Source organism: Taeniopygia guttata, chromosome 22 (genome assembly GCF_048771995.1).
Source record: "Taeniopygia guttata chromosome 22, bTaeGut7.mat, whole genome shotgun sequence".
Lineage (NCBI taxonomy): Eukaryota > Metazoa > Chordata > Aves > Passeriformes > Estrildidae > Taeniopygia > Taeniopygia guttata.
In genome coordinates, this window is record NC_133047.1 from 4,387,099 (window position 1) to 4,410,478 (window position 23,380).

The 23,380-nt window shown below is 53.1% G+C and overlaps 1 protein-coding gene across 7 annotated transcripts in view; it reads right to left on the reverse strand.

Annotated features, from left to right (window-relative positions):
* Positions 1 to 3,845: 3,845 nt before the first annotated feature.
* Positions 3,846 to 23,380, reverse strand: part of AAK1 (AP2 associated kinase 1) — a 51,698-nt gene continuing 32,163 nt past the window's right edge. The window contains exons 14-22 of one of the 7 annotated variants that reach the window (XM_030289993.4): positions 22,920 to 23,131; positions 21,963 to 22,120; positions 21,498 to 21,614; positions 20,000 to 20,092; positions 15,589 to 15,690; positions 14,606 to 14,707; positions 13,804 to 13,914; positions 11,574 to 11,678; positions 8,659 to 10,691 (exon numbers count right to left, since the gene is read on the reverse strand). In XM_030289993.4, coding sequence (XP_030145853.4) covers positions 10,597 to 10,691; positions 11,574 to 11,678; positions 13,804 to 13,914; positions 14,606 to 14,707; positions 15,589 to 15,690; positions 20,000 to 20,092; positions 21,498 to 21,614; positions 21,963 to 22,120; positions 22,920 to 23,131 — 1,095 coding nt within the window. In that variant the 3' untranslated portion in view covers positions 8,659 to 10,596. Of the gene's footprint in view, positions 5,050 to 8,658; positions 10,692 to 11,573; positions 11,679 to 13,803; positions 13,915 to 14,605; positions 14,708 to 15,588; positions 15,691 to 17,049; positions 17,106 to 19,999; positions 20,096 to 21,497; positions 21,615 to 21,962; positions 22,121 to 22,919; positions 23,132 to 23,380 lie in introns of those variants that run through there. The other 6 variants (XM_030289992.4, XM_072917752.1, XM_030289990.4 and 3 more) reach the window with 6 other exon arrangements.

The following is a 23,380-nucleotide window of genomic DNA, read 5'->3' on the forward strand; positions in this document are numbered from 1 at the left end:
GGCCCTCCCCGGGCCGCGCCCGCCGCCGCCCGGGCACGGCGGCGCCCCCTGGCGGCAGCGCCCGCGGGGGCGGCGGCCATGGCGGGGGGGATCGGGACGGAGCGGGCTCCGACCGGGGCCACCGGGACCACCGACCGCCGCTGCCGCACGGCCGGGCCGCCACTGACACGTGTGCCAGAGTGCCACACCCGTCAGAGCATGTCCTGAGCGGGTGTGAGGGCAATTACCCCTCGGGGCAGGATCCCGAGCGGGTGTGAGGGGAATTACCCCTCGGGGCAGGATCCCGAGCGGGTGTGAGGGCAATTACCCCTCGGGGCAGGATCCTGAGCTGGGTGTGTGTGGAATTACCCCTCGGGGCAGGATCCTGAGCGGGTGTGAGGGGAATTACCCCTCGGGGCAGGATCCTGAGCGGGTGTGAGGGGAATTACCGCTCGGAGCAGGATCCTGAGCGGGTGTGAGGGGAATTACCCCTCGGGGCAGGATCCTGAGCGGGTGTGAGGGGAATTACCGCTCGGGGCAGGATCCTGAGCGGGTGTGAGGGGAATTACCCCTCGGGGCAGGATCCTGAGCGGGTGTGAGGGGAATTACCCCTCAGAGCATGTCCTGGGCGGGTGTGAGGGCAATTACCGCTCGGAGCAGGATCCTGAGCGGGTGTGAGGCTGTTAAATCCCCCACAGATGGGGGCATGGCGACTCCAGCACTGCGCGGGGCAGCCTGTGCTAGAGGGACGTAGCCCTTTCCAGGAAGGAATTTTCCCAGTTTCCAGGAAGGAATTTCCCCGATTTCCAGGCTGAGCCCCCGCCCCGGCCCAGCCTGAGGCCGTTCCCCTCCTGTCCCCGTTCCCTGGAGCACAGCCCGACCCCTCGGCCGTCCCCTCCCGCCAGGGAGTTCTGCAGAACCAAAAGGCAGCACAGAGTCTCTCAATGGACGTTTACACCAAGACAGGAATTAAATTAAGAGGCGCAGCAAAGCCCAAATACTGTTTTACACTTAAGAGAGTCTTTGCAGCTGAATGATACCGAAAGACACGTTTGACCAGCACACAGTGAGCCCCAGAGGCACCAGCCCTGCATTAAAACCACTGAGGAGCAGCAGCTCTGCAGGGAGGGCTCAGGGCTCTGTCCAGCCCTGCATGGGAAGGGTTCTCTCTGGAATATAGACTGGATATAAACTGAAATATCCTCTGCTTTACAGCTGCCAGATAAAACAACCAAACCCAGTTCTGCACTTCGGTAGGAAGAACTCATTAAAACCCAGATTCCCTTTATCCAGCAAAAGTATTTTCCATGGAGAGGGGAGAAGGAAGGCACAACGGAGACGGTGCTTGTCATCAGGTACAGTTTTAATAAAATGTACATAAGTTTACAAGTGGAACATTTCTTCATGATTACCAGGAACAGACGATCCCAACCGGAGTGCAAAACTTGTGCCCAGGGATCTGCCAGGCATGGGGGGCACAGAGGGGACCGGGGGACACAAGTCACTGTGTGTCACTGTGCATCACTGCGGGGACCACGGACACTCCCAGCTCCAGCTCCTCCTGGACACAAAGGAGTTTTTCCAGGGCCAGACTCGGTGTGTGGGATGCTCCACCTGCTGCATCCCACACCAGAGCGAGCCCCCTGCCCTCCCACCCCATCCCTTTGGAGGCAAGGGATCAGGAACGCTGATCAACATTATCCCTCTGACTTCACAGGGAGTATTATTTCCAGGTGTGCGTGAGGCTGTTCGCCCACCTACAGCAGAAACTACAGGCTGTGGGTTATTTCTAGAAACGCTCATGCAGCTGTTCGGGTTTCAGGAATGTGTTTCAGAACTGGAGCAGGATTTCAGCGTCATGATACAACCGTAAAAATGCTTTAGGGTCCGTCAGTGTGCTTGAAGGCATTGATTTAACACTGTGAGGAAATTAAAAAAACCCACAAAAATTCAACTCCCCAACACAAGAGTCTTTGGTGGAAGCTGAGTTAAATAACTGATTAGCACTTTGGAGTGATTGAGTTCAGCAATTAAGCAGATCTGGCCCGGTTTTGCTGCTGTGGCACTGAGGACGCGATCAGGCCGTGTCGCCAGTGCTCACACGGGGTCGGGGTGACGGCAGGAGAGGGGACACTGGGACAACCCCCAAAGTCCTGCAGCAGCTGGGGACGACAGGCAGTGAGAGACTCTGACTGATCACTTTGAACAGAGACTTTAGTGCATTCCGTGGGTGAGAAGCAGGAGCCAGTCCCTCTGCCAGCAGGAATCCAGGATTGACGTGGTACGGGCACAGGGCAGTGAACACCTTTTACTACAGCGTTACAAAACACGTGCAACCAGTGGTTCTTTTCAGCAAACTGATTTCAAAACACACCCATTGAGTCTGTGTAAGTCTCACTTCATTAAGATCACTGATTGTGTGGCAAATAATTAGCATGATTCTTCCACATTCATTAAAACAATAAGCTTCAGATGCTATGGAAATTAAATTTCCACTTACAACTCATCACGCTGAGGCTGCAGCAGTGGTAGTATAGGATTAGGAGGAAAACAGGCTGGAAATGAGAAGGGTATTAGACTAACAGGCACTGAAATTGAGTCTTCTGACCATAACCAGACATCCCATTATGTTATGAGTCACATGCAGAGATACAAACGAGCTGCCTCCACCCCTAGAAGAGATTTAAAAGAGTTTAAGAACTGGATATGTCTGGCAGGATCATGAGCTCTGTGGCACAGCCAGCCTGCTGTTCCTGTAAAGTGCCTGGAGGACAGAAAAGCTGCCAAAATGCCAGCTGGAAATTCAGCCTGAGCTGGGCTGAGCAGGGCTGGAGTGGAGCCCGCGCGGCTCAGTGCACCTTCCCTTTCTCCCAGCGTGAAGGGACAGGCTGATGCTCCTCCAGCACCAGCTCTGTGCGACCTGCACGTGACAGAAGCTTCACTGGATTATTCAGAAGCAATTTTTTCAAGTAAAAATGAAGAGAAGGAAGGAGAACCTGAATGCAGTGAGCAGAGGTGACACCTCGAACCCACGTGGCGCACACAGGGTACCGGCTCACTCTAATACATGGAGTTTTTATAAAGGGATTGAGCTGTAAGATAATTACCTGACATTATTTATATCCTTTGTAGGTTGTTCGTGTTACCATTGACTATTAATAAAGGTTTGTTTGTAAGATACTTTAGGGAAACCCTCCCAGTCAAGGCCAAACTCCGTCCCTGGCTGGTCAGGCAGCTTGCCATCAGCCCCAAGTATTTCTGCTCTAAAATCATCGTCATCGCAACCATGAAAAGTGAAAGCTCTGCCTGATTGTTTGCACGTTTGATTTTCCAGCACCAGGAGCAGCCTGATTGCCTCACCGGGTTCACAACAGCTTCCCTGCCCCAGCCCGGGGCAGCAGCACGGCCTCGTGTTCCATCCACGGCTGTGCTGCTGCCCTGGCTCTACTCTCACCCAGACTGGCACCAGACGTCCCAGCACGGCTCTGCCTCTGTGGCACAGCACCCACAGGGCCGTGGCTGCCGCTGCTGCCGAGCAGCAGGAATGTCACTGAGAGCAAAAGTCACAATAAGCCTTTAACCTGTGAAATCATGTCCTTTCCAGAGCATTAGCAAGTCCTGCTTGACTCGCTCTGTAATTAATAAACCTTTTAATTCATCTTGTAGTGCATTCCTCCACCCAGGAGAACCCCAGAAAATATGGAAATACTGCTGGTTCGAGAAAAGCTTCGAAAAAAAATAAATGGAGGGAAGACAGTGAGAGGAGGAAGGTGAGAAGCAACTGGAAAGGATACGAGGATCCTGAGAGCCCGGCATTCGGAAAAACATAACTTAAATGGTTCAACTATATATCACTGCAAATAGAGTTCTGACCAAAAATAATAATTACTTTATATATATATATGTATATATTGCTATGTCATTCAGTCCAGCGCAGAGGTCTGAGGTCCTCACGAGGCGGCCCTGCAGGCAGCACGGCCCCCGCTCAGGCACGTCAAGGCTTCTGCTTGGCTGCTTTGGAAGGGAAGGGCGCCGAGGCGAAGGGATCAGCGCCGGGCAGCTCCGTAGTCCTGGAAGACAGCGGGACAACCGAGACAGAGCCCGCTATGGCCTGTCTGTTGGTGTGAGACACCACTTTGTAAGCAGCTATGGGCTGGGCCTCCAGCCCCGGCCCGTCGGCGGGGCCGTAGTGCCGGGAGTACTTGGACAGGGACTGCGGACGGAAGGGCTGCTTGGCCACGGAGCCCAGCGCGTCACCCTGCTCGGGCAGCGCCGCCTTGGCAGGGCTGCTCTCCTGGGCCTCCACGGCTCTGACGGAGCAGGGGTGGACATTGCCTGGCTGAGCAAAGGCAGCAGAAGGATGCGGAGCTCTCGCCAAGGCCACGGAGCCGTGCGCTGCCGGATCCAGGCCCGGGAACATCGGCTGAGCTCGGCCGTCGCCTCCCTGGCTCAGGAAAACGGGCGCTGTGAACGGCTCCTTGTGGCAAGTCAACTCTTCCACGCTTTTCTTCTTGGTGAAAGGGGCTCTCAGAAACACATCTGTTTCCTCTGGATGCCGCAGCGCCGCGTTGCCCTTACAGATAAAAGGAGCTTTGGTAAAGACATCCACTTCATCGGGGACCTTCCTGGAGCTTCGGAAAGGAGCCGTGGCAAACACGTCGGGTTCGTTAAAAGCCTCCCCGCTGTGGGACTGGAAGGCCGGGAACAGTGGCTCCCCTGCTCGGGACTGGGGATCCTCTTTGGAGGCCTCGTGCCTGGGCACAGGCTGCAGGAACCCCGGGCACAACCTGCACGTCTCCTCCTCCTCTTCCGAATCCATCAGTAAAGGCCTGGACCCGCTGCAATCCAGAATATCTCCCTCGTGGTCTGTCCCCTCTCCTTCGCTGCTGTAGAAGGAGCTGTTGCTTGAAGGTCCATCTCTGGCCAAGTACTCCGGCTCTGAGTTGTGCTGCACTTTCCCCTCCAGCATCTCGGGCTGACCCTGGTACGAGGCGCGTCCGTCCCTGCCGGGATCTCCTTTACAGAGCTCGAGAGCGACAGCAGGGAACCGGCCCGGAGCCCTCTGCACACCTACGAACACAAGAGAGGCTGTTACTGAACCAGCTCCGCAATCACAGCAAGGGTGCATTGCACAGGAATGGCAGATGGAAACCACCACCATGCATGGAAAATGGGCAGGAGAGGGAGGGCAAATCAATGACAAAATAATGCCAGGGAAGGTGTTGGCGACACGGCCCAGGGACACCACGGGTACCACTGCTCAGAGGATGGGAGATGTCTGACACACGCATGGGCACGCACAGCACCCTCAGCACCATCCCACCAGGCTCCTCTGCCACCCACCCACGACAGCAGCCACCAGCACTGAGCGCTTCCCTTCCCCACTGCTGCCCGAGGGAAGCTCCAGCAGACAGACAAGTTCTGTCATTCCGTCCTGCACTGCTGCTCTCCAAACACACCTATTGCTTGGCCTGGCCTGGCCTCTCTTCCTGTGGGCCAGCCCACAGATAGGTGGAATTGCTTGTGGAATATATGGGGATGCCCCAAAACCTGCTAAAATAACAGGCCCCTTTCAGAGATTGAAGGTCAGCTTACAGCTTTTAGTGAATCCTAAGTAGCAGCTATTCTAGTAGCAGCTATTCATTTTAACCACTGCCAGACAAATTATTTTTAAACACTCCACACCATGACTTTAAATCAAGGAGCAGAGCTCCAGTGACCTGGCTTGTTTCTGCATTGGCATAAGAAGGCAGTGCAGGGAGAGGCTGTCCTGCCCTTCTCCAGCTCCAAGAGCCACCAGGAGGCCGGGCTTGCCTTAGGACTCACACAGACAAAACAGAAGATCTCTTACCTTCACAGAACTACTGGCAGGTTAGAAGTGTCATTGGACTCGTTAGCAAGAGGATAGGAGAAAATCACATGAAAACTAAAACAGCAGGAATTGCAGGAAGAACGACGAGGGTGAGGAGGCTGGTTGGTACCCAGGGTCAGCAAGGCACCAACCAACACACCCTGCAGTGCCAGAATCTCACCCAGGGAAAACTCTGCCCAGGTGAATTGTTCACGTTTGCACACCCATCACACCCACGGACACAAAACAGCCCCTTCTCCATCACTGCTCACAAGTAAAGACACAGCAGCCGTTGATGAGGCATCAGAAGCAGCATTTATTGGGAACTCTCACCTGGGTACATCACACTGCTAAATAAAGACATTGCACCGGTTACTGCACAGAAATCCCCTCTCTCTCCTGCAGCCCGGGCTGTCCACACCGGCTTTCCCTCAGGGCCCACCCTGGGATTCCAGGAGCAGCAGGCTCCCAGGAGGGTGGTGTCCCACCCTGGCCAGGGGTCACTGGGACACTCTGAGCCACAGGCTGGGCCACAGCAGGACCAGCTGCCACGTCATGGAAACGCCTCTGGATCCACACGGATCCAGGAAAAGGCATTCAGCATGCAGAGCAGCGTGCTGCACAGCAAGGGCCCACTCTGCACAGGAACAGCACATCTGCTGAATTCTCCTTCTGCCTGTGCCCACACAAGCCATGACATTTGGGACAGAGGAAGAGAGGGAGCACAGCAGCTAAACCCATCTGCTTAGCAGCACACAGCTCTGAACGTGGGGACACTGCACAAGGAGCAGAATGCCCTGTTCTGGGAAAAAATCCTTTTTCTGATGTTCTCTCTGCCCATTCACGTGAGAAGGGCACCAAATGCTCAGCAGCAGTTTTCTCCTGTACAACACTGGTGTGTAATATTTGATTCCAGGGTCAGATATACATACTAAAGAAGATTCCAAACTATACTCAGGCTCTTTTTCAAGAGGGAGACCCGTTAAAAAAACCCCTCTGATCACTCAGTACCCCAGGAACACACTCTGCCGGCATTCAGCCTGAATAGTGTTACCCCAGGTGACAGCTCTGGCACCCGGAGTTTCCCCAGCTTCCAGGGAAAACAGTGCCCTGAAGTGGCAGAGTACTGAAATAACCAAGAGGAAAACGAGAAAATATTTACTCCCTATTAACAAGAGGCAGAGCAGTCACCACAATGGGTGAGGATCTCACTTCTGGAGCAGAGCCCCAAAAAAAGGTCAGGGGAGACGGAGAAACTCCTGGAGTCTAAAGCTCCCCTTTCACCAGGAAACTCTCCTGATTTCACCAAGCCAAACCAGGACAAACATCCAGGAACAGGCAGCTAAAGAGCAGCAGTTACCAGTGTGCAGAATTACTAGTGTGGAATTTTAAAGGGCTCAACAGACTTATCACTCCTTCATTCTTGCACTGTGCAGGTTTTCCTTGTACTGCAATTCCTAGAAGCAAACTGTTCCAATTTCTAGAAGCAATCCCATGAAACAGCAGCACAGAACTAACCCCACCCAGCACTCCCAGCAAGGAGGAACAGCACAGCACCAAAGGTCAGGGCACCTGTGGCACTGCACAGTTTGCAGGATCAGGTGTTTCTGCTCAAAGCCACTGACAGTGGGAGGCCGGGAGGCAGATCCAGAGCCTTCAGTTCCAGAGGAAAAGGAATTTAATGCTGCAGTCCTGGCACACCAGCCCACAGCCCACCTCCCAGCAGCTCGGGAGCAGTCTGAGCCCTGCACAGCAGGAGCAGCCTCATGCTGGGAGATGTCCCCAGAACAAGCCCAGCCAGCAGCCCCTCCGCGCTCCCCAGCACCAGCACACTGAGGGAATTGTTAAATAAGGGGTTTTGCACAGATTTAGGCCAAAGAACACCATTATGGGTCCTTTACAAGAAGCTCCCTCTAAAAGTGATTTTGCTCCACGCAGATCAGCTGGAGCTGCCCTGGTCTGGGCTGAGTGGGCTGGAGGAGGACGAAGCAGATCTGCCAGAGAGCCAGGATTCCCCACCACTGTCCCAGCAGGTGCACAGCACCTGAAACCCTGGCCAAGGCGGTCTCAAGGGATCCTGAGGAGACTTGGACAGTCCAAACTCAGGAAGCTGCACCTTCTGTTTTGGGACAGATGCTCCCAGCACAGTGGGTACTGTCAGAAATGAGGCACTGACTGAACTCATCTGGTTAAAGATGAACAGGAGGTTTCCAAAGGCAGGGGCCCTTCCCAGCCTGAGCCCCTCAGAGGAAGCAAGATCCAACACTAAAATTCCAACTATTCCTTTGAATCTCTGCTACCCAAAGGCAGAGCTTGTTCCTGACCCAAAGCACGACCTGAGGTGAAGGGAAATTGCTCCACGTGCTGTGGCTGTGTTGGACCCTGACAGGAGATCCACCAGAACAGCTCCAGCCCCTGCTGCCATCGCACCACCGGGGCACTGCCCTGGGCAGAGCAGAACAGCCCTGCTGGGGTGGCACTGAACCCTGCTGAGCCCTTCAGAGGGACAGGAGCCCCTCCAGCCACGCTCCAGCACCGATTCTCAGCCCCTCAGGGGACACCAAACATGTCCCCTGGCACAGCTGTGCCCTCAGAGCAGCAGCTCTCACACAAACCCCTCGGCTCGGAGCAGCACCAGCACCAGCCCAGGCACTCACAGTTTCTGGAGAGTTTAAAATGAATCCCCAGTCTCCACTCATCTCTCAATTCCATTCGCTCTGCAAGCACATGGTGAATATTTTCTGGTGAAGGAGGTTTAAGAACAGACATCTCTAAAATATCGTATTTCCACCCACACCCATGAACAGCTACTTGAAAAAGCAATAAAATAAACATTCACATCTGCTTATTTAATAGCATTATTAACAACCCAGTGCATTTGTCATTTTTTCCAGAACCCTTGAACAAGCGCCATTAGATTTAAAATCTTAAACATTCTTTAAAAGTACTTTAATTCACAGAAATCTTTGTTTCTAATATACAGTAGATGGTTACTTTTTAAAATCCATTCTCTTTTCATATAATCTCAGTATCTGACTATACAATAACTTTCTATCTATAGCGTCTTCATGTTTTCCAGTCCAGCTCACCTGTGCTTTAGGAATATAAAACAAAAAAATAATAAAGTTCTATCCACAATTTTACTAAGGTCATTTCCATAGTTCTCATGTAAAGCTTCTCTTGGAAAGTGCAGTATACACATGTAATGATACAACACACGTAAGCAATACTTTTATTAGTAAGTGTAGGTTTTAAAAGAAGAGTAATGTAGAGACACAACCGATGGGAGTTCTATGTACAGAATTTGTTAAACTAAGTGTTGGGCTGGGGAGGAGATGGAGGGAGGAGAGGAGGAGTCACAAACGTGGGGTTCTTCCCTTCCCAGCGAGGTCAGCACAGACACGTTCAGTCGCTCGCACTTTCGCACGGGGGAACTGCACCGGTACTAATACAGCTACAAACACAAACACGGGGAGCAGGAAAGCTGGGGAGAACTCCAGGGCAGAGGGAGAGTCCTTCTGCTCAGAGAGGGCTTTCAAATACGAGATAGAAATTCCAGACTTCGTGGTAAGCCAAGGAGAAGGAGCTGAGCGGATCCAGCTATGACAAACCAAGCGTGGGGGGAAGGAAAAGGGAGAACCCATCGAGTTGTAGCAGCACTGATTTCAAACCACCTGAACCGAGGGCATGCGTGGTCAGAGATGGGGTGGAGGAAGGCCCACAGGAATCTTTGTCTACTGAAACAGTGGCTCCATACTGAACTGGGGTGCACTATAGCGGTTACAAGAGAGAATGGAGAACCCAGAACAGATACCAGATGCTTGACTAAAACCAGGATTAAAAATAGACAAACAGCCGTAGGACAATTTGTTTCATACACCATTTACAGTAGGTTGAGGGGATTTTCTTTTTTTCCAGTCAAACACAGAAAAGAAGTCACAGAAAATACATCTGCTGCTGCCACAGCGCCCTTTTCACCCCAAAAAAGGCCAATGAAAACACTAGTCACAGCCATACTCACATGGATTTGGTTCAAAACCTTGTCACGCTTCACTTAGGGTCATTTCTGCAGCTTTAACAATCTGATTTTTACCTTTTTCCCTTTTTTTCCCCCCTTTCTCTGTTTTCCCTCCCCCAGGAAGCACAGTTGTTCCCAGCAGGATTGTCAAACAGCAAACCATGAGCTGGGGGCAGCTGGAAAACTCTTCATGTGCACCATCACCAGAGTATGGCCGGGAGGAACTCGGGGCTTCCGCCTCCTCTGAAGCAATTCAGAGCCACCAGCTCTCCTACCCCGTGTCCTGCAGCTGAGGGACGTCCCTGCCGCTGTCCCCTGGCCCTGCCCAGCCGTGGGGACAGGGGAAAGCAACAGAACCACAGCTCAGATGGGGCATGCTGCTGACCCCCGGCTCCGGGGCCAGGAGGCCGGGCCAGGGTCACAGAGCAGCCCCAGCTCCGAGCAGGGCCTGGGGGCTCTCAGGCTGCTCCCCTGGACACGGGACAGGGCAGGGGGAACCAACCCCCAGGGCTTCACCAGCCTTACAGACACCAGGCTGCCTGGAGAACTGAGCCAGAACCTCCCCAGGGCACGGCAAGACAGGGAGAGAGGTGGGTGACCGTCTCCTGTTGGCAGATTTTTCTCTTAATTAAAGGAGAAAAAAAAAAAAAAAGAAAAGCCCCAAAGAAGCACAAGGAAGGGAACTCTTCTGGCAAGGAAACCGGAGTGTGGGTACGTTACAGAAACTGCTTCTGCTACTGTGGCACTGCTACAGGTCTATGAGCTGATCCACCAGCAGCAAAGACCTGGCTATGTTGGGAAGACTGGACTCAGAGCTTCCACTGTTGTTTCTAGAATGCCCACCTGAAAGTGTGAGAGATAGGAATTCAGTATTGAGCAGGACACACACACACACACGACAGTTTCAGAAGTTCAAGATCAAGAAAGAAAGAAAAAAGTCAAAGCAAAACAGAGAATTTGCTCAAGCTCTTCTCATTATTTGTATCACCATAGCAATGAATCCCCTGCTTGCTGCTCCACCCTCTCCCCCCAAACCAAACCAGCACAGCAGCCAACAAATCCCTACAAACCCATTCTGTCCACAGAGTTTATCCAGAACCCTGGCCTTACTAAGGGATCTCTGAAACAAATTCAAGGACTCCCACAGCCCACAGAAAGGACAGGTCAGAATTTTAAATTGTGAAATCTCCTTTAGGAGCACCTTTGGGTGCTTTGAGCTGCTTCCAGGAGAACTGGGCTGTTGTGGGACTGGGACTTGGATACTAAAGGAGAGACCCACAGGATGTTTGGGCTGGAAAGGACCTTAAAGAGCATCTGGTTCCAACCCCCAGGGGTGGCCAGCCTTGGGAGAAATCCCTGACTCCCGGCAGGAGCAGAGTGTGTAATGCCTGAGCTGTTCCTAACGAGTGTCAGCCTCTGACAGCCAAGACTAGAGCAGAGCAGGGGCTCAGCACATTCCTGCTGTGACCAAAAATGGGAGCTAGGGAAGCCAAAAGGTTCTGTGACCAAACTGAAAACAAAAAAAAGAAAAAACAGTGAGCAGCTGCCCAGGCACTGCCCTCCAGGCTCTGCCTGCCCAGAGCTCCTCGAGGAGGTGGGGACAGGGACCAGACCTCTGCTATTTCACCAGTCACAAGTGCTGCAGCACCACTGCCCCAAATCTAATTTATATATCCACTCTTTGCCTTTTTTCCTTCCCTTTTGCACTCCCACTTCCTGGCTTACCTTGTGAATTTTTGGATATCAACACTGGAATTGGGTCAAACTCATCTTCTGTCACTTTTTCAGAGCCCTCAGGAGCATCAAAGCCTGATATCAGGTTAGTATCTTCTGCAGCATAGAAGAGAAAGAAGGGTAAAGAAGCAAAGACAGCAGAGAGGCTGGTTAGGATTGCCAGGAAGTGTTAGAACATAATGTCTTCAGAGGCAGCACTTAGAAGCAGGAGTTTTATTTAAAAGGTGAAATGAAGCTGGTAAGTCGGGACAGGAAAGAGGAGAGGCAATGAAATACAGAAGTGGAGGGGATCAAACCAAACCAAGCAAGACCCAGAACAAAACCTGACCAGTCTGAGGGCTCAGCTGGAAGCCGTGGCAGAGGCTCAGCCTGGCTCTGGCTCCCAGCTCTCATGCACAGGGAGAGGAAAAGGGCTGGGGGAGAAAAACAAACCACAGAAGAAATTCCAGTCATCTACATGAGACAAAACCCTGAGCTTTCACCTGCTGCAATGAAACAAGAAGGGCAACATGAAGTCATTTCCAAGGAGCTGACCTGTCTGGAGAGTACCCAGATGCTGTGAGAGCTTTTCCAGAGGCCCCTAGGGCAGTTCTGGGAGATAATTCCATTTATTTCAAACCACATCAGCTGCAGTTCAGCACGTGGTGGGAGGCACTTCCAACCATCTCCACAGATGAGATGAGATGATTTATCCACCTCATCAGGCATTTATGTGTTTTCAGAGCCTCTCACACTCCCTGGGCATCACTACTTGTTCCTTCAGCACCTCAAATACCCTCCCAAATCTGCTCCCCAGCTCCTATGAAGTGTTTCTGAAAGCCCAGCAAGGACACATCAACCCTGCAGTTTTCACTCCTGGCTGGCTCCTGCTGGGAATAAAAGATTTCCACCTAAAGCTGGCCAAGATTTAACAGGTTTGGGGAGAGGTGAGGCAAGAAAGCACTAGTGGAACTACTCTGTGCCCTGCAGGATCAGACCCAGGGAAAACAACCCACAAAAGCTGTAGGAGAGCAGGGCTGCTTTTCCATGATCCCAATGAAAAAAGGCTCAGAGCAGGGCTGCTTTCCCATGATCCCACTGATAAAGGCTCAGAGCAGGGCTGTCCCAGGGGTGCTTCAGATCATCATCAGCACCAGCACTGGATAAACTAAACAAAAAGAGTGAGACTGATGTTCAGTTAATAACCACACCCAGAGCTAAAAGTGAGGTTTGAAAAGAAGCCATCAGTGAGTTCTGGAAGATTTTACACCTTGCTGCAGCCCCTGCTAACAGAGTCTCACCTTCCTCAGCACACACAGGCCTTTCCATCCCAGAGGACAGCCCTGGGAGCACCACGCAGTAAATTCATTTTCCCATTAAGCCACAGCAGCACACCTGGGCTTTGCTGTGCCCCAGGATGGAGCAGTAAGTGCTCCACACCCATTCCAGTGCAAAGGGAAGGGGCACAGGGGTGGATCTCAGCTCTGAGCAGCTAGAACGACTGCCTGTTCAACCCCAAAGCTCTGTGGAAAGCACAGATTCATTCTGAAATGCTGTCAAGTGTAAAAATTGATTCCAGGCTGGTTTTGGAGCAATTCCTCTGAGGCCAGAGCGTTTCTGTTGCTACAGGGACACTCAACAAGTGAGCACAGCACCCCCCAGCTCTGAGGGGCACCAGGAACCAGCTCTGCTGCTCTGGGCCTCTCTTTCAGGGCAATGAACAGCCCAGGAGTCCTGGCCTTCCCCTTAGGCTCTCATTCATGTTTGCTGTGGCACTACAGCCGCACTCAAGAACTTCTCCTGATTCGGACAATGTTCTCTAGGGCTGGAAGAGCTCATCTGCCTGAGATGCTAACTCCAACAAACCACAACAAATTCCTTTTGTTCCAAAATCTTGTGACAGATGATGATCAGGCTCCCTTCTGGAATTAATAATGCAGGAAAACCACCAGTCTCAAAGGCCACATGGAAAAAGCAAAGCCAGAGTGCATTCACTGAGGAAGGGCTGCACACAGAGCCCACCCTTCCTGCCTGCTGGATCCCACTCCATGGAAAACAACACCATTTCGGACAAACCCTGGCTTTACAGTCAAGATGAACACTTGATTCTTTCCCCCCCTTAGAACATCAGTGCACATTCCAAGTTTGAGCAGTTTGGGAAGAAAACAAAGCAGTGGTTTGGGGACAATAGAGCACCAGAACAGGGCAGAGTACCTGTCTCTAAGGAGGAAGGCCAGTTTACCTTTGTGAGGCTGAGCTGTAAAAGCTACAGGAGCAAACTCATCCAGGAGGTCAGCAGCAGGGTTAGAGAGCAGAGAACAGTCAAGCAGAGAGTCTTCCCCAGTGAGAGAGTCTGGATCCAGGTGAGCATGGGACAGGACACAAAGAGGGTTAAGCTCTCATTGCCACATCCCCCTCAGGCACAGGAACTGCCACTTCTGGCATGGAGCAGATTCCCTGCTCTCAGTGAGGGCACAGAGCACCTCCAGCAGGGCTTTCTGTCCCTCTGGAGCTGGGCAAGGGAATCCCTCAGAGCCAGGTGACAGCTCTGCAGAGAGAGGAGCTCAAACCCAGCTCAGAGCCCAGCTGCTGTGGGCAGTGCCCAGCCCCGGCTGCACAAGGAGAAAGGGCTCAGGAGCTGCTTTGTGCCCCCAGGACACACCTGGGACTGCTCCTGAGCTCTGAACCAGCTCGTGGGAGCCATGCACCAGCACACCAGGGCTGGGAGGCTGGGCTCAAGGAACATTCCACAGTACCACAGAACCTCCTGAGTGGGAAAAGGACCCACAGGGATCAGAGCCCAGCTCCTGGCTCTGCACAGACCCTGAATTCCCGCCCTGGGAGCACTGTCCAAAGGCTCCTGGAGCTCTGGCACCCTCTGGGGCCGTGCCCATTCCCTGGGGAGCCTGGGCAGTGCCAGCACCTCTGGGGAAGAACCTTCTGCACTCCCCCCAGGAGAGGAGCAGCCCAGAGCACTCTGAGCTGGCCCAGCAGTGGCAGAGCAGCCCCTGGGGAGCAGCCAGAGCCCCTGGAGCCTCACCAACCTGTTCTGTTGGAGGCCACGGAGTCGCTCTGGGACACGAGGCGCTGGGGCAGCGGGGCCTCCAGCCCCGGGATCAGGCTCTCCACAGCCACGGCAGCTTTGCCTTTCCAGGGGCAAGGAGAAGCCAGAGGTTAGTGTGCAAGGAAAAGCAGGAGGAACCGAGGCAGGAGTTGTCTGAATCCTTTACTGGCCCTGTAGAGTGTCAGCTCAAGGGTTTGGTTGGTTTTGAACTCTGGTTTCAGCTTTCATTTATTTTAATTTGTACAAGCCCAATTTGAAACGCCCAGTGGAACAGCAGGTCACTAACACCTGCCCTGCAGCTGAACAGGAAGAAAATATCCACAAGATCCTTGTCCAGCAAAAGGAAAGCGGTGACCACTGGAGTCCCCTTGCACTCAGAGTAACTGACCATTAAAATTCAGACAACTGCCAGAAACTGCCGAAGTTTTGCTGTTACAGGGAGTCACATCCTTCCTCTGTCAGAGCCACAGGTCACACCCAGCTGGGACCCACCCACAGCAGCAGCTGATGGCAACCTCAGCCTGCACTCGCTGTCTTCAGGGCACCTGGCAGGTAAAACCCAGTTCTGCAGCACCCCAAAACCCCGACCTGCCTGGATGGAGCCCCGGTGTGGGAATGCAGGGCACCCGGCTCACAGCAGCCACCTCTGCTCCCAGCCCTCCCCAGCCCCAGGGAACGCTGCCCTTCCTCCTCCTCCTGCTGCTGAGGGCCACGGAGGCAGCCCAGCCACGCTCAAACTCCTGACCACAAGGAAAGGTCCTTTTGCCATTTTTTCCTTCAATCAGCAATGAACTTTGTCTCTCCCAGGGCCCAGCAGTGCCACTGCCAGAGCAGGGCAGCCACCACGTACCCACCCCAGAGGGAAAAGGCAGCTCTGCCTCAGCACCATCCGTCCCTTCCCAGGGCTGCTCTGGGAGCCAGGGGGAGCATGCAGGGGGGCACGGGGGGCACAGGGGCAGTTACCATTGACCGTGTCTGCCGTGCTGCCAAAGGGGTCAGCCAGAGGCAGCAGCTCGGGGAGCAGGAGCGCAGGCTCCGGAGATTTGAGGCCCTCAATCAGTTTTTCTGGGGCAAGCAGGAAAAGGAGGAAAGGAGGCAACAGAGAGAAAAAGCAGAAGGAAGAAGAAGACACGGTTAATCAGGAGCTCAGCTGGCTGTGCTGTGTGTGAGCCCCAGAGCAGCACCTGCACCACAGGTGGGAAGTGGCTCCAGCACAGAACCCCGAGTGCCCCGGGCTGCAGAGGACCTGTGAGAGCTCAGCCACCCCTGCCATGGCAGGGACACCTTCCACGAGCCCCAGGGTGCAGCCTGGCCTTGGACACTGCCAGGGATCCAGGGGCAGCCACAGCTGCTCTCTGCCAGGGCCTCACCAGCCTCACTGTAAAAATTCTCTCTTTGACCTAAAACCCACCTCCTTCAGCTCAACACCACCATCCCCCGTCCCACCAGGCTCTGCCATGAGGTTTGTCCCCCAGAGCCATCAGAGGAGCCACCTAAGAGAGCTGAGGACATCCTCACCCACCGTGGGCTCCTCTCCCAAGGAGCCACTGCAGAACAGCCCACAGCTCTGCCACTGCCAGAGTTTATAAATATATATATATTACCCATATATAAATATATATAGCAGCACAGAGGTGGATTAAAAAGTGCCCTCTCAGCCCAGCCACACATTGCAGCCTTTGAGATTTGTCAAGTTCCCTGTTCCTCACAGTAAGAAATTCCTGGTTGTTTCCTATCAGAGTAAGGAAAACATCTGCAGAAAGAGCAGAGCAGGAACCTGCAGCTGATGGGTCTTGGAGCATCCCCAAGAGGCTGGTGCTGGTGGCTCCAGAGCCTGGAAAACCAAATCACCTCCTCCAGGAATGAAAGCCTCTCTCCTCTGGTTTGCACCAACACCAGGCGGAGGAGCAGCCACTGAATTAACCCAGGATTTGTATCCTGGGACAGGCAGACAGGCCAGACCCCCCGTGCAGGGCTGAGGAGCACAGCTTGGGGCAGTCCAGGAGAGAGCACCAGCCTGCTCTTCAGAGCCCTTCTGCAGCACATGCACACACCTGACAGAGCTCACAGTCAGTCAGGCTTTGCATCTGCAGCCACAGCGCCAGAGGCTCTGCTGCCATGCTGCTCTCACTGCTGGCCACACACCCCTTCAGCCACACACCCAGAAAGCATTTAGGAAACACCAGAGTTAGGAAAAAACATCAGTCGAGATAACACCAATCAGATCAATCTCAAAAACGTCAAATCAAGAGATGAGAGAGGCAAGGGGGCTTGGTTAGAGCAGGCTGTTAGAAAGAACAAGGACTCCTGACAACTTGCGAGTTAAATGGAGCAGAGGGCAGAGCTGTGTGCCAGGGTGGGGACGCAGTGCCCACCAGGCAGGTGGGGCACACACAGGCTGGTACTCACTGCAGGGCTGCCCTGGGCAGCACACACAGCTCAGCAGAGCACACAGCAGAGTCCTTTCCTTCGGGGGCCAGCTGGGAGAGAGAGACAGGGCTGTGAAAATCCTGCCAGCGAGGGACATCGCCAGCAGGGCAGGGTGGCACTGGCCAGGGCTTCTGCCTGCTGACTGATGAAGTTTTAGCAGCTCAGAACAGCCCTGAGTGCTCCTCAGGCCATGGGATTCCCTGGGCCAGGCCAGGGAAGCTGCACTGCCCCTCTCCTGCAGAAATGGACTGGTTCTCACACAGCAGGGGCAGGAAGAGAAGGGAAATAAAGGCAAAGGGAATCAGGGCTGTGCAAACACCACGGAGCTAACAGCACAACACTCAACAGCTGTGGATGTGACAGCCTGCTCGGAGACAGAGACAGCCAGAAAAGCTTTCCCAGAATCAGCCTGGGAGACTTCAGGGAGCTGGAGATAAACAGTGATAGCCAATTATTATAAACAACCTGCAGGTGTTGTTTTTCTAATATCTGTTTTCTTGTTATTCTCCTAAGATTGATTACAAATGGGCATTTGTTAATGCTTCAACCAGGTGAAATGCATTGATTCAATGACCAATCATCTTCCTAATCCTTCAGCCAGGTGAGTGCATTAATTAAATGACCAATCATCTTGCTAATTCTTCAACCAGGTGAAATGCATTGATTCAGTGACCAATCAGGCCCACCAGTGTATAAAAGAAGAATTCAGTAAAGACTGAGGTACTTATGCCACTCAGCCTTCTGATGACTCTGGGTCATTTCTTATTAAATAGGGACAAATAGTGGCTCCTTAAGAGAGCAAAACCAATCAATTTTAGTTTCACGTTCAAGATCTCAAATATTTGTAAAATAGTAAATTCTCCCCCCTACAATCAAACTCAAAGCCCAGGCAGAAGAACACTGGATGCTCTTTACACTCATTTAGCTGGGATTCTCATGGTCTGCTGGCTTTATTGCTTTAAATCATCACTCCCACACCTTGTCCTCCCAGTAAATACAGCAATAAATCCATCATTCCCACATGAGCAGTTGCCCTTTTGCATCTTCCCAACTCAAGATGGAAACCCAGACCATTAGTGCACACCCACAGCTGCTGTGCCTGCCTAATTGTGCATGTGCAATTACTTTATCTCAATGTGTCATCTTGGTGCAAATAAATCCTCAGCAGAAATACAGTTGTTTATCAGAGCTGCTCTGAACACCCAGGCATAGCTGGGCACCCAGTTATCTTCTCAGAATTGATGGGCCTGGAGTAGAGTTATGGTGATTAAAAACATCTCATCGAGTGCTTTATTCCCAAAAAAATAAAATACCCTCCTCCATCAGTCGGAGTGACCCCACAGAGAGAGAGTTCCCCTGACCAACACCCAGGATTAGTCAGTGGTGAAGCCTGAAATAAGCTCATTAAGAACAACTTGGCTCGTTTTCCTGCACATACACAAGGAAATATGTTTTCAGCATGAATATTTAATTCTCCCTTATTTTAACAGATGTTTTGCCATATTTTTACATCCCTCTTGCCAGCTCCTCTTCCTAGCTATAATTCCATTAAGAACTGCAGCCATTAGACAGGGGAGGAGGAGGGACACCCACTGCACCTGCACCTCCAGGTGCCAAGGGGAGCAGGTCTGTGGCCTGAGCTGAGCTGCAGCCAGGTGAAAACCTGAGCTCAAATCCAAAAGTTTGATCTTTTCTGTTGAATTTACAGGCAGACAAGCCCTCTTAGTATCAAAGCTAAGGACTGGTGTGTAGCCCTAGGCCTTGAGAATATTCATGAGCTCCTGGCCTCAGGTTTTACTTTAAAAAGAACAAACAAATGGAAATGTCTTTTTTGGGTCCTCCCAAGCAGCAGTGAGCCAGAGCCTGGGCTAGGAACAAGGATGGGACTGCAGCTGTGCTCTGGGGCTCACTGACGTGGGACCTGCCACACACTCACCAGAGGGCTGAGAGAGGCTCCGAGATAAAAACATCCCCAGATTCCAAATCCCACCGATTTGCAAATAAGCTCCTAAGCACTTACATAATCTTGTGCTAAAAAGTGTTGGCTGCTGCAGTCAGGAATGTGCACAGAAAAGGCTTAGAAGCAGCACTGCAAAGTAAATGAAATAGCACCAACTGCACTGGAAAACCTTGCCAAATCAGAAAAGGTCACATGTAACTTGTGCTTCACAAGATGCTCACATTTGCAACAGACTTTGGAAGCCAAAGAAACACTGACTCTTAGAGGAAAAAAAGATTAACAATAATAAAACCTACAATTTCAAGGTTGGAGGCCATTGGAAAACAGCTTAAGTCAGAACAGGTTATTAATCACCTGGGGATTATTTCTCACAGGATCTTGGAATGGTTTGTGTTGGGAGGGACCTTAAAGCCCATTCCATCCCACCCCTGCCATGGCAGGGACACCTCCCACCCTCCCAGGTGCTCCCAGCCCTGTCCAGCCTGGCCATGGGCACTGCCAGGGATCCAGGGGCAGCCACAGCTGCTCTGGGCACCTGTGCCAGGGCTGCCCACCCTGTCAGGGAACAATTCCCAATTCCCAGTATCCCATCCATCCCTGCCCTCTGGCACTGGGAGCCATTCCCCGTGTCCTGTCCCTCCATGCCTTGTCTCCAGCTCTCCTGGAGTCCCTTCAGGCCCTGGAAGGGGCTCTGAGCTCTCCCTGGAGCCTTCTCTGCTCCAGACTGAACAACTCCAGCTTTCCCTCCTAGGAGAGGTGCTCCAGCCCTCCCATCACTTTTGGCTTGGCATGCTCAGCCTCCAAAGACACCCACCTGCATTTCTGGCATTAGGAACAAAGAGAGAACCCCAGGCCCTGCCGTGAATGCCATCCCCACTGCCAGTGAGCCCTGCAGAGCCTGGCAGTGCCCAGGAGTGCCTGAACAGCAGCAGGAGACTGAGAGGCCAAAACAAAGGCCAGGACTGCCCCCTCAGCCCGGGTTACCTGGGGTGTCGGATAACGGGAGAGGGATGAAAGGATCAGGCACAGTCAGAAGAGCAGGGCTAGAGTCCAAACTCAGAATGTCTTTCGTTTTTTCTGCTGGTAGAGAAGAAGAGAGGAAAAGAAAAGGCAGAGTGAATAGAGAAGAGGAGAAAGCACAGAGCAAAACCCCAGCACAGGCAGAGCCCGAGCTGTGGCCTAACACAACCACTTTTCAGTGTGCTACTAAAAAGAATAAAAACCCAAACAAAACCACTGTTACCGTGCAGCTCTCCAACACTATTTGACCCACAGATCTCAGAACATTCCCTGGCAGGGAAGAGCTGTTATCTGCCTTCACAGCAGCACAAAAGGTGAAAGGCTTCACAAAAGGACACACAGCCCGTTTGTCTGCAATAAAATCTGCAGCACTGTGCACCAGCCAGGCTGGGACAGGCTCCTGTCTCTGAGGAAAGAAAGAGAAGGGCTGGAAGTCCCAGCCCAGCACCAAGATTCCCTAGATACCTTCCCACACCAAGCCCCAGGACTGGGAAGTCACGGGGCACATTTTGAAGACAGACACTGCAGGAACTGACCATGGCAGAGCAACCACAGAGCCCAGGGCACCCATATGCTCCTCAGGCTTTGCAGAAGGTGCTTCACAGCTCAACGTGGAGCTGCTGCTGCTCAGCATCATCCACAAAGGCTGATGGAACACCAGAAACTGCTCACAGCTGGACAAACTCAGAAAGCAACTCCCCAGGAACACTCAGGGACCTCAACTCCTTAATTCTCCAGCAAGGACCAACATACCAGGCTCAGTTATAAGCTCCCCTAAATCTCCTTTTATAAATAGAAATAAGCACAAATGGATTTGTCACTCCTTGCCCCACAAAGCATTCTTCAGCCTCTTCCCAGACTCCTCTGACCAAGAGTTGTTGTGTTTCAGTGGGGAGGCATCAGCCAGGAGCATTTGTCACCAGGGGGAGGATCCCTGGCTCCTGGAGCTCCTGGAAGCAGCTTTCCACCTCTGTGCTTGGCAGGTCTGAGCTGCCCACAGCGAGAACTGATGCTGAAGGAGTAGAAATGAGCAGCATAGAAGGGTTTTTGGCATAGATGGGGCTGCTCACAGCAAAACCTTGGGACACAAGGACCAAAGGAGAACCAGACAAGGTCCCACAGGCAGAGAAACTCCTCAGACCAGCCATGTTGGAGCCACACAGGTTTTACTCCTTGTTATGAGCTCCATGGAACTTCCACACACTAAGAAGCTTCCTTGGGAATTCCTTGGGAACTCAGGGCTCAGTTTTTTCCCCCACCACAAGCACACCCCACCTCTGCCTCCACTCATTGTCCTGTCTCTGCCACCCAGCTGTGACATTCCCTCCTCTCCTCAAGTGCCAGCCCAATTCCCTGCGGCTCTCAGTGCCCGTGCAGCTTCGTTTGTGCCACTTTTCCTTCCCTTTCCAAGGGGCTCTGGCCAGGAGCTGCCCTCCCATGCTGTCCATGCTCCCACACTCACCTGGCCCAGCAGGGAAGGAGGAGCCACCGAAGGCATCCGCCGGGGCCGCGGGCGCAGCGGGCTGGAAACCTGGGATCAGGTTCTCTGTGGAGCTGCCTGCCTTTTCTGGAGCTTTCCCTGGAATGCAGGCCCAGAGTTAGGGGCAAATCTTCTATTCTGAAAGCAGGCTGCTCATTTGTATTTTTAGGACACTGTTCCAACTAGGTGACTTAAGGCCCTTGCTGCAAATCCCAATTTACAGATGAAGCAGAGTTTAAACTGCAGCTGCCACAGACCCCTGAGCAGGGGCACTGTCAAAGCAGCTGGTACCTCTGCCTTGGAGGCAGAACTGCAATCAGAAAGAACCTGGGAGGGTTTAGCCAGAGGACTGTAATAACACAGGGCACCCGAGCAGCCCCTGCCCAAAGCACCCACGGCACCTTCCCTTGCAGAGCAGGCAGGTGTCACAGCACCCCGTGCACCTACCATCCCCCAGCTTTGCAAAGTCCTTGTTCAGCAGCTCCTCGGCTGTCAGCTTGGAGAAGTTGTCATCATCAAAGGGGTTCCACGTGGACATGTCGGGGGGGTTGTAGACATTCTGCTGCGAGGTCCTTGGCGAGCCCGAGGGCGTGGTGGAAGCAGATCTGGATGGGATCACCCCAAACAAGAGCCATTACCCACCCACCTGAAACCCCTGGCCAGCACCATCAGCTGCTCCAAGCCACTACACTCTAATGACTTCCCAATCAAAACATCCAGGGGAAGTTACTGCAGTCCCATGCTCAGAAGCCTGGGAGCACTGAGGCTGAGGACCCACATCTCAGGGGTTAAAACCAACAGCCAAAAGGCTTTTTGCCTGTAGACACTGTCAAAGAGACCTAGAAAATACTCCTAGGCAATCAGAGCTCCATTAAGATCTCCAAGACCATCCAGTCCAACCTTCAGGAAGCGCTGCTGTTAAGCACACCAGGGCTGTGGCTGAAATGACACCGCCTTTTGTGAGCCAGAGAAGGCCCTGGTCACCTCAAACAACATCAGGACTTTGGGGCAAATTTTCCAGCACTTCCTGCCAAGCCCTAAACTGAGGTCTTGAAGGCAAAGACTCGCTCAGAGTTTTGTGCCTACCTGCATTCAGAGCTTTGCATCCAACACCTCCCAGAGCCTGACCCAGCCCTCGCTCACACCCCACACGGGGCCCTGGGACTACTTGGCCTTGCTGAGGCTGACCAAGAGCTGATCCCCCAGGCCCTGGCACCTACTTGGCCTTGCTGAGGCTGAGCCCCAAAGCCCTGGGACTACTTGGACTTTCTGAGGCTGAGCCCCAAAGCCCTGGCACCTACTTGGCCTTGCTGAGGCTGACCAAGAGCCGACCCCCCAGGCCCTGGCACTACTTGGACTTGCTGAGGCTGACCAAAAGCCCACCCCCCAGGCCCTGGCACCTACTTGGACTTGTTGAGGCTGGCCTCAGCGGCGGCAGCCTGCAGCAGCTGGGTGGATTTGCTGGCGGGCACGCCGAACACGGCGCTGTGGGTGACGTCGCTGAGGATGCGGCGGTGCCCCGCGCGCTGCGCCTTGGGCGAGGACGGCGGCGTGAGGGAGCCCAGCTTCTGCCCCTGTGCCTGCTGCTGCTGCTGCCTCTGAGCCTGCACCTGGGCCTGCCAGGGGAGGAAAGCACAGTGACCTTGCTCAGAATGGCAGCCACAGGGAGAAAACAGCTCCTGATGGAGCACCCAGCGTCCCAGCTGTGGACTGGGAGAGAAAACAGCACCCAGCATTCCAGTCATGGACTGGGGACAGTCTGGAGGGGAAAAGCCAAACACAACAAATGTGGCAGGGGGATTTGCTGCTCTGCAGCGTTTCAGGATTACAGCACAGGCAGAGTCTCTTCCCTTTCTGTGGTGCAG